The sequence below is a fragment of the Engystomops pustulosus genome, chromosome 2 (assembly GCF_040894005.1).
Source record: "Engystomops pustulosus chromosome 2, aEngPut4.maternal, whole genome shotgun sequence".
Classification (NCBI taxonomy): Eukaryota; Metazoa; Chordata; class Amphibia; order Anura; family Leptodactylidae; genus Engystomops; species Engystomops pustulosus.
The window spans coordinates 50434165-50447852 of NC_092412.1; the positions used below are offsets into that span (position 1 = coordinate 50434165).

General features: G+C 43.8%; 1 protein-coding gene across 1 annotated transcript in view; it reads right to left on the reverse strand.

The window, feature by feature from the left end:
• GPD1 (glycerol-3-phosphate dehydrogenase 1) overlaps nucleotides 1–11357 on the reverse strand; it is a 37026-nt gene extending 25669 nt beyond the window's left edge. Inside the window, exons 1-2 of the mRNA XM_072134558.1 lie at nucleotides 11198–11357; nucleotides 3520–3697 (exon numbers count right to left, since the gene is read on the reverse strand). Coding sequence (XP_071990659.1) covers nucleotides 3520–3697; nucleotides 11198–11235 — 216 coding nt within the window. The 5' untranslated portion in view covers nucleotides 11236–11357. The remainder of the gene's footprint in view (nucleotides 1–3519; nucleotides 3698–11197) is intronic.
• Between the last annotated feature and the right edge of the window lie 2331 nt (nucleotides 11358–13688).

A 13688-nucleotide genomic window follows, 5' to 3' on the forward strand; every position in this document is an offset into this window, starting at 1 on the left:
GCGCTCCCTCGTCCGGGAAGCCGGCGTTCTCTGCATGCGCAGAGTGGCCAGCCCGCGGATGCGCGGTCACTGCTTCGAAGCCGGGTATCAAAGTTTTATAAAGATAGCGGGGACGTGAGGATTAGCTCTAAAAAGGGCTATCCTCACGTCCCATACATCCACCTACCACCCAATCTACCTTCATAGGTAGAATCGTGGTGGTAGGTTCCCTTTAAGCTTGTGGTGATAATGGAAGAAGAGCAAAGGGAATCAGGCAGAAATAGGAGTGCTGAGTACACCAACTGGCTCATTAGCATAGAGATTAAACTGGGGATATCTTGGAAATGGCATAATGGACTAAAATAATAAAGGTATGATGGAAATCCCAGCACGTTACTTTATAAGACTCTTCCCCAATATTATAACACTTGGTGGAAGTAGTAGACTCCCTTAAAGGAAAGGTGATGAATCTTCTGGCTTCTCTAGGGCTCCTTTAAATAAACATCTTGGTTTTCCCAAAAGAGTATATTTCTTACAGACTTAAGCCAAATACACATTTCCATCCACAGTAAACGGCAGTCTCGCGTACCAGAGACTCATGAGGTCAACAGCGACAAATGACTGAACACATGTGAATCTATCAATCATTCATGCGTTTATTCAGTCTGTAGTACATCAGAGCAAACCAAGCAGAAGATTGCATTCTGATTGATAAGTAGGTTTTGTGTATCCAGGGCAAAGGCTGCGTTGCATTAGTGAGCAATAAAATGGTCTTGTTGGTTTTGATAATCTCTTAGACGCCCTTGAAATGTAAAGATTGATCATAACATGACTTCTTACGTGGGAATGAAGAGAAGATTGTAAGATGGTAAAAGAGTCCAGGGCATCAATATACATTGTACAGCTCCACATGACCTAGTGGTATGACTAAAATATTCATCGAAAATTTCATTTTGTATGATACTGTATCCATGGAGCAGACAGAACCATTCAGTCATGTTACTATATGAATTGACAAGTCAACATCCTCACTGTGCAACTTTCCAAATATCCCTGGCACATGGTCATTTTACTTGTTCTGACAGGTCTTCATTACTACATAATTTAATTCCCTATATCATAACAATTCTACATTGGACACTTTCTACCGGAAATGTATGAATAAATTAACAACTTGGTATAACCAATTGGTGGAGTATCTGACACTGTCCAATCAGGGCCACCTATGCAAGATACATCCCTTTTGACTATACAGGCAGTCCCCGGGTTACATACACGATAAGGTCTGTAGGTTTGTCCTTAAGTAGAATTTGTATGTAAGTCAGAACTGTATACTTTATAATTGTAAACCCAGCCAAAAAATTTTTGGTGTCTGTCACAATTGAATTTAAAAAATGTTGGGTTAACACTAACTAACACACTAACACTAAAGCTTCGTTGAACAAATTTAAGATGGTTGTCATCTGTAATAGCCAGGATAGCAGACATAACAGCTTCTACAGGGCCCTTAAACCAAGGGCCCCATTCTAACTTATAGGCACAGATAACACTGGAAATGACTAAATCAAACTTAACTTTTACTAAAAAGCTGTGAGCATCAATTCTCCCTTGAATTGTCCCTTCTCTGCAGCATCAAAAGCAGTTCGACTGCTACAGCAGCAGTTTAAGGCAGTAGCAAGTACACATACTCTGAGCACATAGGGAAATTTATTACAAGTGTCTGAGAGCACAAATGTTCTAGTTGCTCATGAAAGCCAATCAGAGCTCAGCTTTCATTTTATAAACTTCTATTGGAAAATGGAATCTGAGCAAGTACAACAGTAATGCTCTCAGACAATTGTGATAAATCTCACCACATTTGTACATATCACTGTCCTGGTTAACCTTTACACATCATTGTGTCTATTATCACTTTACTGTGACATAACTGTACTTATTATCCCAGTATTGTGACATCACTGTGTGTATTCCGCATTGTGACATTACTGTACTTATCTGTTTTGTGGCAACACAATGTGCACTGCATACTGTGACATCACTGTGGGTATCTTTATAGGTTTGTGGCAACACAATGTGCACTGCATACTGTGACATCACTGTATGTATTATCCCTGTACAGTGACATCACTGTGGGTATCTTTATAGGTTTGTGGCAACACAATGTCCACTGCATACTGTGACATCACTGTATGTATTATCCCTGTACAGTGACATCACTGTGGGTATCTTTATAGGTTTGTGGCAACACAATGAGGGGAATATATTAAAACTAGCGTTTAGAATACCAGTCTTAAACCCCCCCGCCGTTGCTACAACGCCCATGTCTACTAAGAGGCTCCGGCCAGTTGGGAACTGGCAGAGTTTTTTGCGCTAGTCTACGACAGAGACTATGGTAAATGTAGTGGGCAGTGGGTTTAAACCCTCTGCCCCGACACACACAAAGTTGGAGGCTGGTTATAGAGGTTTATATGTTTTTTCCGCCAGAAAACTTCCGGAGAAGTCATAATATATCTGTCTTCATAGTATATATTGTCTCCATATTATGATCTTTGTCTCTGTACTGTGACATCACTGTGTGTATTATTATTGTCCTGTGACATCACAGTGTACATTATCTTAGCAAGGTGGAAACATGGGGTTTCCAGTGTCATTTTATAGTTACAAATCTTGTTTTGGAGCCCCAGGGCTACTTGTTATGGCATCATTAGAACGATTCCGGAAAACACCAGTCAGAGTTGGTCGCTGGACTGTTACTTTGTGGAAGGGGTTTATTTGGTGGTGACATGCCCTAAGGACAACAGGTCAGCAGATTTCTACAACCCCATGGAAATGACTGATAAGTAACGAAGAAGAAACCTGCCAATCAAGCTGAGCTGGACAAACAGAGGTTGACGGGGAAACCACATAGTTCCCTACTGAGTTCCCTACTGGGTGCAAGAAACCTGCCAGTAAATCCAGCAGAGAGAAGTCATAAAGCAGCCAGCAAACTCTTCTGTGCATGACTGACATAAGTTTTGGTACACATATTGAATGTCCATGTACTAGAAACTTGCCTGATGTGAATTACAACACTTTTCCAATGGTAAAAGGGCGTGTATTGGGGCGTGTGATTTCTTTTAATTGTTGTAAAGTTTTAGCTTAGCGTTGCTTATTTTATAATGGCAGAACATACATCTGCTTCTTAATAATGTTTATAAGGTGCTTGTGTCAATAGTTATATGTCAAATATGAACAATATTTTTTCAAGAGTTGAGCAAGACCCCCCGAAATATTACAAATATTAACCCTGGCCATTGTATGCTTTACCCACCCCATAACTCTGATACACCATTCAGCCTGGGAAGGAATACAAAGTCCAGCAACAATAGGAGCAACAGTAGTTATACCTGGGAAATTATGTGCATTTTTGACAAATTTTCCAACAGATTAAAAAGCAATAAATAAAAATAGAAGCAACAGTCCGTTTCCCTGATATTGTAAAGGCAATGTTTATAGAGTAATTCCAGGATAAAGGTACAAAACAATGAAATGTGTACTTACCACATTGGCTGGAAGTTTGTGCCCCGGGAGATATTTCACATTCTCGTGTTGAGTATTGATGATCTCAGTCAGTTTCTTCCCTGATATTAGTTCCTCAAATACCCACATGTTCACCACATTATCAAACTGAGGGAGCTTAGCCGCATTCTCTCCGACAATCTTGGCAATGGCAGATCCCCTGTGCGGATATGAATATGTTAGTCAAGGCAAAGGTCAATGAATGAACAAAAAGGGAACAAGACTGCTGTCGTGATAAAGGAAAATCTTCGGCATCGATTTTTACAATTATGGGGGGGGGGGGTATTATTCTTTTTTACATTGTTTTTACAAAAGAAAACAAAAAAAACACACACACACACAAAAAAAGTACATATTTCATGCAAAGTCAATCAATATCCCTGGATTGCAATACAAAAAAAAGAAAGAAAAGGAATATGCAAAGTGTTCCTTCAGTATTAAGACTAGCTCATCACAGATGGCTGGACCATAAGTCCCAGCATTTTAATGACTTATTTTTACCTATTACTTCACCTTTGCACATATAGGCCCGCGGTCACACCATCCGTCATAACGCGACGCTAGCGCACAGGTGGAGGTCCTCGGACTGAACGCACATGCGTTTCTAGGGAAACGCATGCGATTGTTAAGCCGATCGCATGCGTTTCTCTGGAAACACATGTGCATTTGGGCCGAGGACCTCCCCCTGTGCGCTAGCATCGCGTTATGAACGGACGTCTAGCGGTACGTGTGACCGCGGCCATACAATTCGCAATCTCTCAGTTTGTTCATCCCTAGAATGACGTTTCTAATCGAGGGTATGGAATAGCTTTTCCATTTACTTAAGATTTCCATCCGGGCTGTTGAGCACAACCTAAAAAAGATTCCTCTGTAATCTTTGTCTAAGGAGGAGCAGCTCAGGAGAAGTTGGCAGCTTCTTTTCATAGAGCCCTTTGAAAAGGCTGATTATCTGTCTCCAAAAGTCTTTAATAAGTGGGCAGCTCCATAATAAATGGGATTAATGGGGGGGGGATTTATTATCACAGACCAGAGACTGCACATTCTACTCTTACTTTATTGGCGTGGGTTTGAGACAATTAGGGATTTTCATGAAGCCATTTTGGACAGACTTATGCCATAATTTGCACCAAAAAACGCCTTCTGACACATTTAAAAAAAGGCTTTTAGACCATTTTTTCTCCACCTTGTCCAAGGACCATGGCCTTTAGAAAAAAAGCTATGGCCGAGTGGGAAATTTAGATCAGCAAAAAGCAGATCTTAATGTAGAACTTGATAGTAACACAATCTGAGGCAGGAGGCACACGTGGCGTTTTGAACCCATTTTTGGGACGTTTTTAAGCAGTCCGATAAAAAACGCATACTTTTTTGAAAAACCCATGCATTTTTTTTTGAAAACGCATCCGTTTTTGACCACTTTTAATTAAGATAATTGGTAAAACCTATCAAAAACGGATTCGTTTAAAAACGGCCCAAAAACGGGTTCAAAATGCCACGTGTGCCGCCGACCTATGGGTGCGCTCACATATGGCGTTTTTAAACGCATCACAACAGCTGAGAAGAGGAGATTTGCCTTATTAGATTCTGTTCAATATTGTTTTGACGCCACATGTGACGCACCCTAACAGATTCATCATCACAATGATGAATCTATTGCAGCAAAAGACAAGTGTTGTCTGCTTTTCCAAACTGGGGTTCGTAGAGTAAAAATACAAAAGTGAAAACTCCACCTATCCCCGCTTTATGGGATAAAAATCCCATAGGTTACTGTGAACATGTGGTTGCACATCAGCCATTCAATTACTGACCTAATGACATAGATAATTCGGAAAGATTCCTATGCTCATATATACAGCTGGACTCAAACTATGAGACCGGTGCATTCTCCCAGCAATTGTTGTCTATATGGCCTTACATATCATTGAAAGGTATGCAAAATGTTTTATATGTAGTGATTCATTCGAAAAGTGTTAAGAAGAGAGGAAGGCAACAATCCAATTTGTATTAAATAATAGTGGAACGCTAAGTCGGTGCTCGCAGCTTAAAGGGGTATTCTCATCTGGGCATTCACATTCAGTTTCACTAATCTTCCATTTATAAACATTTCTTCAATTGGATGTTATTAAAAAAATGTTCCTGTGTGAAGATAATTTCTCATAAATGTAGTCATTCTGTCCCTTAGAAACGAGATAGCTTCTTCGGTTACGACCACGTCACACTCTGGCAGCGGTGGCCAGACATGCGCTATTGACTCCTGCCGGACCTCCTGGATTCAGCAACCATTACCACAGGACGGCTGTGGGTCATACAGTAAATCCCGGACATTTCAAATACAAACACCCTTTGTGTCTTTGTGCAATCCCTCCAGCAGAGGTGGCCGTATCCGAGGAAGCCATCTCGTTTCTAAGGGACAACATGGCTACATTTATGAGAAATTATCTTCACACAGGAACATTTTTTTTAATAACATCTATTTGAAGAAATGTTTATATATGGCAGATTTATCAAACTGAATGTGAATGCCCAGATGAGAATACCCCTTTAAGGCTCAGGTGCTGGAACACATTATCATGTGCATTCAATGGAGGAAGCCAAAGCATTCATGAAGTTAAAGTCTAGAAGTCTTTATTTTAATCCAGGTATCAAAATACGACGTTTCGATTAATCAAGTATGATAAAATACTTCATAAAGATTATTGTTGAATCAAAACATTGTATTTTGATGCCTGGAATAAAATAAAGACTTCTGGACTGTAACTTCACGAGTGCTGTGGCTTCATTCTAAAAATGGACACAAAAAACTTTGACCTATCGCAGTGCCCTACAAGGTCATACCGTAAAGTGAATATAACATAAAGGTATAAACCTCAAAGTGATAACGTTATAAGAAATGGTGCACAGCTACAATATGAACACAGGCCCAATATACAACTTTCAAGAGCCAAATTCCCGGGTCAGATTTGCTGTCCTCTGTTAGCCTTTCAGAGGTATCATGAGGGAGGGTAGATATGACCTGTCAGACTTCTTATCTGTGATAGGTGATCATCTGTAGGGAACTTGTACTGTGATGGGTCCCTGTATGTGTGTATTATGTTTCCAAGGTGAATAATTCCCACAAGGACGATACAAATGATATAAATGAGAAGTAAAAGTGCACTCCATCAATTTATCTAAAATCACAGCTGAGGTGACTGAATATAAAGGAGGCAATTACTATTATTCCCACCCAATTTAACACTGGCTGCAATGATGTAGAAAGGTGTTGTAACGTCACATGAGATAGGTAGCAGCTACTTCCTACTGGACAGCGCTCATTCATTATGAATTCAAGTTATTTCCAGCATCTGTAGCAGTTATGAGGGTGTAGGGAATGTACTCAGCTGCTCCTGCTCTATAGCATGTTGCCTGCAGGTAGGAAACAATGTACAACCTGGTCAGCTCCGCCTGCTTTGTAGTACGCTGTCTGCCGATAGGACACTATGTATAATCTGCTCAGCTCCTTCTGCTCTGTAACATGCTTCCTGCAGATAGGGCACTATGTACAATCTGATCCTGCTCCTAGTGTTCTATAACATGCTAGCTACCTGGAGATAGGACACTATGTACAGTCTGATCCTGCATATCCAGTTCTATAACATGCTACCTGCAGATAGGACAATTTGTATAATCTGATCCTGCTCCTCTTGTTCTATAACATACTACCTGCAGATAGGACACTCTGTACAATCTGTTCCTGCTCCTCTTGTTCTATAACATGCTACCTGCAGATAGGACACCCTGTACAATCTGATCCTGCTCCTCCTGTTCTATAACATGCCGCCTGCAGATAGGATGCTCTGTACAATCTGATCCTGCTCCTCCTGTTCTATAACATGCTACCTGCAGATAGGACACTCTGTACAATCTGATCCTGCTCATCCTGTTCTATAACATGCTACCTGCATATAGGACACTGTACAATCTGATCCTGCTCCTCCTGTTTTATAACATGCCACCTGCAGATAAGACACTATGTACAATCTGCTCAGCTCCTCCTCCTTTCCCCCATGATGACACCAAGTGCACTATTTTGCTGGTATTTATGATGGTATCTATGCAGCTTAGCACAGACACAAGAATTTTGCCTTAGTTTCACATACAAGAAATGACCTTGTTTTGTCTGTTCAAGGCTTTTGTCTGTGTATTATCTGTTGTGCCCTTATCAGGCACTTGCACTGTACTTTAAGGGAGCGTCATATAGGGCCATCTGCTAATTCCATTTCTATGCCATGTAATAAATTCCAAATTCTGTTATACAAAACCTTTTATTTTCTGCTTTTTTACCTCGCACTGTAGTACAGAATGCAGTAACAATATGACATTTTGTGCTCAGATAAATAAGATTTCGGGAGGCCTTTATCCCTGTGCTGTGGGGCTGAGAGCAGATGGTGACATAGAACACAATGTTGTCACAGAGTCACATCACATCCTGTCCTAGTCACAGCAATTGTGTCAGATCTGTCAAAAAAGAGGTGAAATATAATGCGGCTGCAGCACAGGAGTCTTCATCATTGCCCCAGGGCAGTGATGGCTAACCTATGGCACTGGTGCCAGTGGTGGCACTCAGAGCCCTTTCTGTGGGCACTCAGGTCATCACCAGAGATGACTCCAGGTATATTCCTGCAGTCCCAGACAGCCCTGGACTTGCTGTGCACAGAGCTATTTTAAAGTGATGGCTCTACCTGGGACTATTTCCTGCTTTATTGGTGTCCTCAGGGGCTGGTATCAATGAAAACTGTGACAGAGAAGGGAGTATAAATCACAAATTAAATTTCTGTGTTGGCACTTTGCGATAAATAAGCGGGTCTTTGTTGTAGTTTGGGCACTCGGTCTCTAAAAGGTTTGCCATCACTGCCCCAGGGTATCACCGACTGCTGTAACTATTCACCATATTACTTCACCTAAAAGCTCAAGCCCAAATTCTGTATCCCCCTTCACTTGTTGCAGTAGAAAAACGGGTTAGATCACATGATCCACCATAAGCAGACATATTAAGATGGTAGTGCTGCACAACTATATGGCCGATGAGCACATGACCCATCCACCTGCCCCAATGTGCAATGAACCCGCTTGCTCCCCAATGAACATAGATGACATTTTTATTTCAGAAACTAAGAGGAGAAATTACACTTCATAGTACCCCACGTTGGCTATATCCCGAACATACAGAAAAATGATTTCTAAGAAAAAACAACACAAGTTGGCAAATTAAAATTTGGCAAACTTAAAAATAATACACTAAATCAGTGATGGCGAACCTTTTAGAGACCGAGTGCCCAAACTACAATCGAAATCCACTTATTTACCGCAAAGTGCCAACAAGAAATTTTAAACAGTAACTTACTGCTACCTGTTCTTTCACATCTTTCAATTGTATTGGTGGTCTGAGGCCACTAGTTAATAGGCAAATTCAGATTATCATTGTAGCTTCTCTCCAAGGTCTGTCTGTAAAGGATCAATGGTCAGGTCCAGCATGATGACCTCCAAAGATAATGCAGTTCTTTTAAAACCTTCTCACTTTTCCTGCAGTTCCAAACAGCCAACAAAGTGTCGAATAGGAGCATCCCTTAATTTGCCTGGGACTGAAAGAAGATTCAGTGTTTGGTGAACTGTATCCTGGGGTGATGGCCTGAGTGCCCATAGAAAGGGCTACGAGTGCCACTTCTGGCACCCGTGCCATAGGTTCGCCACCACTGCACTAAATGGCAACAAATATCTTGAAAATGGTAAGAAACTGGGACACAAAGATATAGCAGAAAATAAAGCTGGGGTATGATTGAAACTGAAAACCAGTTCAGCTCTATGGCACCAATAACAACCTGCATACTAAATAGTTTTCTCCTTGGAAAGTCATCTCAACCAAAAAGAAACAAATGTTTGAAACTCCTGTTGTAGGTTGTTAAATAAGAAAAAGTTGACCCATTGGTCAATAAATGAGGTGGATAGACAATTCATGAATTTAACAACTTGATCCCTTAAACCCCGCTCCTGTGAGAGTCCTGTCATCTGGTGATTGGATCAGATTGATTCAATTAGCCGATAGGGTAAAGGTTATAAGTAGGTAAAAGTGGGGTTATGCTAAACATTGTATGATTAGTCATCTGGGAATGCAACCATAAAGATAGATGTAAATATTGACCATTATGTGTTCTAACTGGTCATACATGTTCAATAACATCCGGCGGAGAACAAATCATCCTCCTAGGAATATCCCTACAAGGAAAGATTCCCTTGTGGATTTTCCTTAAAAATAATTATCCATCATTGGCTGACTGAGACAATAGAGAGAGTTTTTCTAGTGAATGTTGTGACATCACTAGTCTAATGATGAACAGCAACCCTTTGCCATATAAAATCATAGAGACTGAACTCTGATGGGTGTCAGTTTTTTTATTCACCAAACCCTAATCGATCTCTGCAACGCTTGAGTGAAATGTACCAATCTATGGCAGGGGTGCATTAAGACTGCCATGGGCCCTGGACTGTATGAATATTATAGCCCCTACAAGTCTGGAATCACTTCCTACATATGGTACTTGAATCAAGCTTTTTGGGGAATGGAGGACGTGTCCCTTCTGCCTGCTTTCAAACTGCGATTTCAGGACCCTTGGAGGATCTTGTGTAAATATGTTTTGAAAGCAGAAGCAGATGTATGAGAATTCATGAGTCAATGCCCTTCTCAGTGTAACATTTGGTGGCCATGGGCCCCCTAGAAGGCCGGGGCCACTGGCTTCCACCCAAACCGCCTACATTATAATCCATTACTGGGCATATACATTCAATTGAATAGAGAAGCAGAATGCATGCACCCATTAGTGACAATGAGATCTAGTTCCCTAGATTGTGAAGGGTCCAGTTTTTGTCATCATCAGGGTCCCAGCAGTCACCTTGTTATGCCAAATCCATTGTTATCCTTCATATAGTAAGTAGGTAAACCTAAAGCACTGGGAATAGTAATTATGCTGACATTGTGTCTCTATAGACAATGTGGATGTGTGCATGTAAATAAACCGTGCACGTGCCAAGTGCCAGGGGCCACGTCAGACCGGACAATACATGACTAAGTGCTCTAACCGGTTCAGATTGCTACAACATACAACAAAGTTGTGGTTTTCTGCAAGTCTCATAAGAATAAAACCTATAGATTTGATGTTGTTACCCCCTTTCCACCCTAACCCTGCAGCATGCAGAGGGCACCTTACTGTAGTGTAAGAGGATAGTGTGTGGGAAGGTGGAATTTGCTCTGACAAGCACATAGACCATAGTGCAGAGGTTATAAGAAAACTAGATACCCTTGAGATAACAATCTGTGAGTGCAGTAAACACTTCTGCAGGATCTATAAGGGTCAGGGAGAACTTTGCACTGGGTGCACACAACATACTATGAACACCTGCCTCGGAGTAGTATGAAGCAGGACTGCCAGCTCTGTCATCTCTGTTGTGTGCCGCTCCAGTACAAATGATGGGCATAGTAGTACACTGGGATAGTCCTGTGATTGCAGAGAAGGATGTGTGGGCGGCACAGCTCAGCGGGTACATTGTTGTGGGTGGATTGTGCCCTGCTGCTGCTGCTGCTCTATGACTATCAGGAGGCAGGACAGATACATCATGGGCACATACTGACCAGTTGCCAGAGCCGACAATGCAGACTCTCAGTGCCATGACGACGTGCCTGGACTGCAGATCTCCCCGGCTGTAGACAGGTCTGTGCCCGATCCCTCCGGAGCCCAGACACACACTAGCGCCCAACACCTGGCATTTAAACACGAGCTGTCAGTCTTGTGCAATGCCGGACCCTCCCCCGGCCGCTGATTGGCTGAGAGGGAAGGCCTTGCCCCCGTAGTGTCAGACAGGGCAGTACCAGGATGTGCAGGTGGCGATGCATCACATTATATTATATTATATTACCTGCAATATCATCAGGGGCAGAGGCAGCACAGACACAGTACTGCAGCAGGATGTGCCCAAACTAGGACCAGACACAGTACTGCAGCAGGATGTGCCCAAACTAGGACCAGACACAGTACTGCAGCAGGATGGGCCTAAACTAGGGTCAGACGCAGTACTGCAGCAGGACGTCCCAGACTAGGATCAGACATAGTTCTGCAGCAGGATGTGCCCAGAATAGTGTCAGACACAGTACTGCAGCAGGATGTGCCCAAACTAGGGTCAGACACAGTACTGCAGCAGGATGTCCCAGACTAGGGTCAGACACAGTACTGCAGCAGGATGTCCCAGACTAGGATCAGACACAGTACTGCAGAAGGATGTCCCAGACTAGGGTCAGACACAGTACTGCAGCAGGGTGTGCCCAGGCTTGGGTCAGACACAGTACTGCAGCAGGATGTCCCAGACTAGGGTCAGACACAGTACTGCAGCAGGACGTCCCAGACTAGGATCAGACATAGTTCTGCAGCAGGATGTGCCCAGAATAGTGTCAGACACAGTACTGCAGCAGGATGTGCCCAAACTAGGGTCAGACACAGTACTGCAGCAGGATGTCCCAGACTAGGGTCAGACACAGTACTGCAGCAGGATGTCCCAGACTAGGATCAGACACAGTACTGCAGAATGATGTCCCAGACTAGGGTCAGACACAGTACTGCAGCAGGGTGTGCCCAGGCTTGGGTCAGACACAGTACTGCAGCAGGATGTCCCAGACTAGGGTCAGACACAGTACTGCAGCAGGATGTCCCAGACTAGGATCAGACACAGTACTGCAGAAGGATGTCCCAGACTAGGGTCAGACACAGTACTGCAGCAGGGTGTGCCCAGGCTTGGGTCAGACACAGTACTGCAGCAGGATGTCCCAGACTAGGGTCAGACACAGTACTGCAGCAGGATGTGCCCAAACTAGGACCAGACACAGTACTGCAGCAGGATGGGCCTAAACTAGGGTCAGACGCAGTACTGCAGCAGGACGTCCCAGACTAGGATCAGACATAGTTCTGCAGCAGGATGTGCCCAGAATAGTGTCAGACACAGTACTGCAGCAGGATGTGCCCAAACTAGGGTCAGACACAGTACTGCAGCAGGATGTCCCAGACTAGGGTCAGACACAGTACTGCAGCAGGATGTCCCAGACTAGGATCAGACACAGTACTGCAGAAGGATGTCCCAGACTAGGGTCAGACACAGTACTGCAGCAGGGTGTGCCCAGGCTTGGGTCAGACACAGTACTGCAGCAGGATGTCCCAGACTAGGGTCAGACACAGTACTGCAGCAGGACGTCCCAGACTAGGATCAGACATAGTTCTGCAGCAGGATGTGCCCAGAATAGTGTCAGACACAGTACTGCAGCAGGATGTGCCCAAACTAGGGTCAGACACAGTACTGCAGCAGGATGTCCCAGACTAGGGTCAGACACAGTACTGCAGCAGGATGTCCCAGACTAGGATCAGACACAGTACTGCAGAATGATGTCCCAGACTAGGGTCAGACACAGTACTGCAGCAGGGTGTGCCCAGGCTTGGGTCAGACACAGTACTGCAGCAGGATGTCCCAGACTAGGGTCAGACACAGTACTGCAGCAGGATGTCCCAGACTAGGATCAGACACAGTACTGCAGAAGGATGTCCCAGACTAGGGTCAGACACAGTACTGCAGCAGGGTGTGCCCAGGCTTGGGTCAGACACAGTACTGCAGCAGGATGTCCCAGACTAGGGTCAGACACAGTACTGCAGCAGGATGTGCCCAAACTAGGACCAGACACAGTACTGCAGCAGGATGGGCCTAAACTAGGGTCAGACGCAGTACTGCAGCAGGACGTCCCAGACTAGGATCAGACATAGTTCTGCAGCAGGATGTGCCCAGAATAGTGTCAGACACAGTACTGCAGCAGGATGTGCCCAAACTAGGGTCAGACACAGTACTGCAGCAGGATGTCCCAGACTAGGGTCAGACACAGTACTGCAGCAGGATGTCCCAGACTAGGATCAGACACAGTACTGCAGAAGGATGTCCCAGACTAGGGTCAGACACAGTACTGCAGCAGGGTGTGCCCAGGCTTGGGTCAGACACAGTACTGCAGCAGGATGTCCCAGACTAGGGTCAGACACAGTACTGCAGCAGGACGTCCCAGACTAGGATCAGACATAGTTCTGCAGCAGGATGTG